Source organism: Sinocyclocheilus rhinocerous, unplaced genomic scaffold, assembly GCF_001515625.1.
Source record: "Sinocyclocheilus rhinocerous isolate Xijiao unplaced genomic scaffold, SAMN03320098_v1.1 scaffold591, whole genome shotgun sequence".
Classification (NCBI taxonomy): Eukaryota; Metazoa; Chordata; class Actinopteri; order Cypriniformes; family Cyprinidae; genus Sinocyclocheilus; species Sinocyclocheilus rhinocerous.
The window spans coordinates 215,312-219,989 of record NW_015641476.1 but is presented as its reverse complement, the minus strand read 5'-3'; the positions used below and the strand labels follow the sequence as shown (position 1 = coordinate 219,989).

The following is a 4,678-nucleotide window of genomic DNA, read 5'->3' as shown; positions in this document are numbered from 1 at the left end:
TTATGTAAAGTTTAATATTATATTTGTATTTGTTCAGTCATTAAGTAAAATATAGCCCTAAATCAAAGCTTTTGTCTCTACACAATCATGAACAGTATTAAAATGAAACACTTTTGAGCTTTTAATATTATCCTTGAAGCTGCTTTATAACAATTAGTATCATGGAAAGCACTAAACAAATAAACGTGAATTGAATTGAACTGTAATACATGAGTCTGGGAATTCACATACAACTGATTTGAGTAGATCAAAAGAAGAAGAAAAAAATTTATTATATGTATGCATGATACCATTTACACTTTTGCCCATGTTCTCTCACAGTAACTCCAGCATTCTGTGTTGGCGTCTAAGAAACCACTGATGACCATCCATCGTTTCCCACTGGAGCAGGCTGTGCAGGCCTTTGAGATGTCACGCCAGGGGATTGGGGTTAAGGTCATATTAAAATGTGGCAAGAATGACCAGAAGTTCAGAACCCATGATATCCGTCACAGGAATACAGCAATTTTGTTTGTAATGGGTGTAATTCTTTATGTAAAGTTTAATATTATATTTGTATTTGTTCAGTCATTAAGTAAAATATAGCCCTAAATCAAAGCTTTTGTCTCTACACAATCATGAACAGTATTAAAATGAAACACTTTTGAGCTTTTAATATTATCCTCTTATAGCTGGTCATGTTTACAGTTTACTAATATTAATCATGTTTATAAACAGCTAATCTTTACAAATGATATCTCATACTTGAAGTAACATTTGAGCTACTTTAAGCACAGTATATAGGCTAACTTTTTAAGTATGCTCGTGTGTTTTTGTTTACTTATTTGATTCTTCAACGCTCATGAAAAAGGGTTGTAGTGTATTTTAATAACCTCTAGGGGGAGCAGTGATCTTCAAAATTGGAGAATGATTATTGAACTCACACTCGTTAATGAAGAGCCTGTCTCGCAATCTTGCTATAAAGCGTGGCAATGTCCCTCTAATCTCCCCTAAAATCAGATAAAGGAGTTTCATTATTGGGTGTTTCTTTCTTTCTTTCTTATTCTTTCCTTGACTATGCCAATGCCAAAATGTGAGACTCAAATCTGTGCTCATCATTAGGTCCATAACATGAGGCAAGGGAGCTATTTTTAAGCTTTGGAAGCTGGCCACTGTTAGAAGTAGCTGGCATGGACTTTGACTCAAGCTTCCAGGATGTATATGACCCACTCAGGCTTCAAGCAATTCTTCAGATCGAACCAACCAAAATTGCCAGAGAATCAATGATAAAACAACATGAAGGGCTTATGTTACACTTTATTGTAATTTTGCCATAGTGTAATTTTAAGATGCATGCAGACAGGTATTCATGTTCATGTATTATTAGTTGTTTCATGTCTCTTTTTTTATTACGGTTTTCAAAAGTTTTCTTACGCAGCGGTAAGGCTTTTGGTCACAGTGTCTTCTTATTTTCCCAAGGCCAAAGCCTCACAAAGATAAAATGAGACTAACAGTGATTCCTACATGGACACAAGTACTAAACAAGGTAAACGTTTATGTACAGACATTCTAATACTGCTTATGGAAGTGGACGCACTATTAACAACACTATTACATTCAGCACTGACTCAAATGAGTTGCAGCTGGGCATACACAAAAAAAGCACACATAAAAAATAAACTCTTAAATTTCATACAATGTTTCTGAGTTTGAAACAACCTTCATTTACAGCATGGCAAGAGAATGTTTTGATTATTGTAGCATGGGAGAAGTCCAGAAATTGTTTACATACGGTATTTTACAAAAGATTCGCTCACTTGTAAGTAAAAAACTACTCTCAAAATTTGCTCATTCTTTAATGCCCACTAGATGACATTTCTCCATTGACAAGGCTGGCATAAAGTTCTATGAGTCTGGATTATGTATTATTACATATTTACAAAACAAACTTGCATCTCTCCAACAATGTCCACACGTACATAATTGTAAATAAATTAAAGAGTAGCATCAAAATCAAAGCGCCCCCTTATGTCACGAAGAAAGGACTTGAGATGCATCGACTCCATCTTCATCTTCATCTTCATCTGACTATGCACACACCCAAGAGCAAACATGACAAATCAAAAAGAATCCACACTATGCAGAAACGACACACCATATCAATGTTAGCGGACAGTAAGAGTGATGGGAGTTGTTTTTGGTGAAGATAAATGGAGAAAGGTGACTGCTGCATTCAGACATTTCCCAGTGCCCAGAGTTGTGTATCTCAGCTGAAGTCCACCTCAGATCATATATACATAGGAGTTTCCTGACCAGTTAAGAGTCTAAACATGGCAGCTGGCATAGTCTTCATGTGGATCTGTTTCAGGACAAAGAAAGATCTCTTTTTACTAAAAAGCAGTAAAATACTATATATTATTCTACTAACATTATTTAAAGGGGTCATATGATGCGATTTAAATTTTTCCTTTCTCTTTGGAGTGTTACAAGCTCTTGGTGCATAAAGAAGATCTGTAAAGTTGCAAAGTCTCAAATAGTCCAGCCCGGGGTCGTCACATGTGGTTGCCGCAAGCCCGCCGGACGCTCCTTCGTCGTACCATTCTCAGCCCACCGGCCTCCGCTCACTGTAGGCCGCCCCTTTAATATATCTTTTAATATAAACTACTGTTTGAAAGTTTGGGGTCAGTAGGATTTAAAAAAAAAAAAAAAATTAATACTTTTATTTAGCAAGGATGCATTAAATTGATCAAAAGTGACAGTAAAGACTTTTGTAATGTTACCAAATAAATTTGATTTAAAATAAAAGCTGTTCTTGTTGAATTTTCTATTCATCAAAGAATCCCAAATCACAGTTTCAACAAAAATATTAAGCAGCACAACTGTTTTCAATATAGACATCAAGATATGTTTTTTTAAACACCAAATCAGCATATTAAAATGATTTCTGAAGGATCATGTCACACTCATGACTGGAGTAATGGCTGGTAAAAATTAGGCTTTGCAATTTCAGGAATAAATTACATTTTAAAGTAAATAATAAAATATATATTCAAATATATCTATATAGTAAATATATTAAAGTAGATAACAGATATTTTAAATTGTAATCTTTGATACTATTACTATTCTCACTGTTTTTTTTTATCATAAATGCAGCCTTGATGAGCATAAGAGACTTTAAAAAAAAAATGTATTCAAACTTTCAAAAGGTAGTGTATGTATAGCGCTCACCTCGCCAACAGAATTGGAGAGAGCTTGGACGATTTTCTCATGTGCCGTGGCCACAACACTTTGGCCGTTTATCTCAATAATACGATGACCAACCCGCACGCCTCCTCTCTCTGCAATCCCTCCTCGCATTAGACTACAGATCTGAGGAGCACAAAACAAAAGTTGGACTTAACAGTAAGAATTATATTTCAATACTTTATTTCAGACTTCCTCTTCCACCATACTCACAATGCCATTCTGCACACTAAAACCCAGCTGGTACTTGAGGTCTGGTCTCTTAATGAGAACTGTGGTTACAGGAGGGCAGCTCACGATGTTTAGCTTCACCTGCACCTGATTTTTCAGGCCCTGATAGAGATGTACAAAACATACATGTGATTATATTACTATAATTATATAATACGATCACACCTATGATCACACAATAATATGATAATACAATTTATAATCATAAATCATACGATCTCACCTGCACTGTGTTATTACATTGGGATCATAACAATAGGAAATCAAAATTGTATTTCCTTTGCAAGCACTTTATTGATTGATCTGTGGTGGTTCGGCAGCCCTAAACCACAGACCCTTAATAACCAGCTACTCAGAATAACACAGATGGATTCATGGCCAAGCCAAGATTCAGCCCACTGCGCACTGTGACAGCCCAACCCCTCTGCATACCTTGATGATTCCCTGACAGGTGGCGAGAGGCAGCCCCACCAGACTGGTGTTGTTGATTGACATGATCTGGTCACCGATGCTGAGCTTCCCAGAACGGGCGGCAGGGCCTCCATTCATCATGTTGGCCAGGATGACGGTGGGCAGAATAGAGCCCCAGCCAGACTCCACAATAACTATGCCCAGAATCTCCCCCTTCTGCTTCTCCAGCTGCAACTGTGGGAGTAGAGAGATAGAGAGAGTGAGAGTGAGACAGAGGCATAGGCAAGGGATTGTAGCTGATTGCCAATAAAAGGCCATGAAAGAACAAAGCAATTAAGGAAACAATTTTACTCAGTGCTATAGAGAACAGCCTTGGGAATTCAAAATTCAGTTATTTGGTGCACTGGTCCTTTTAAAGGGGGTGTCTAATGCTATTTCATGCATTCTGAGTTATTTACACTGTTAAAGTTGGATTCTCATGCTTAACATGGCCAAAGTTTCAAAAAACGATTTGGACGTATGACGGAGTATTTCTGTGCCAAATACACTCCTTTCAGGTTTGTATAACCCAGTGTTGCCAAGTCCGCGGTTTTCCCGCGGAATTGGGCTACTTTAATACTGTTGCCGCGGGTTGTTTTTCATGTCCGCGGGTTGAAGCGACTCCAATAACATGATATTTATCCCCTGGAATGCGAATTTTAGCAGGGGAACCCTGCCAAAAAACGTGTATTTTACTCCCCTGGAACACGATTTTTAACTGGGGACCCCCTCGAAACACGATTGGGTTAGTTTTGAGTAGCAATTGGGCGGG

General features: G+C 37.5%; 1 protein-coding gene across 1 annotated transcript in view; it reads right to left on the bottom strand.

Moving 5' to 3' along the window:
• Positions 1-1,912: 1,912 nt before the first annotated feature.
• The window catches only part of LOC107755052 (amyloid beta A4 precursor protein-binding family A member 2-like), a 38,442-nt gene continuing 35,676 nt past the window's right edge, over positions 1,913-4,678 (bottom strand). The window contains 4 exon segments of the mRNA XM_016571693.1: positions 1,913-2,338; positions 3,211-3,351; positions 3,439-3,558; positions 3,889-4,101. Coding sequence (XP_016427179.1) covers positions 2,267-2,338; positions 3,211-3,351; positions 3,439-3,558; positions 3,889-4,101 — 546 coding nt within the window. The 3' untranslated portion in view covers positions 1,913-2,266.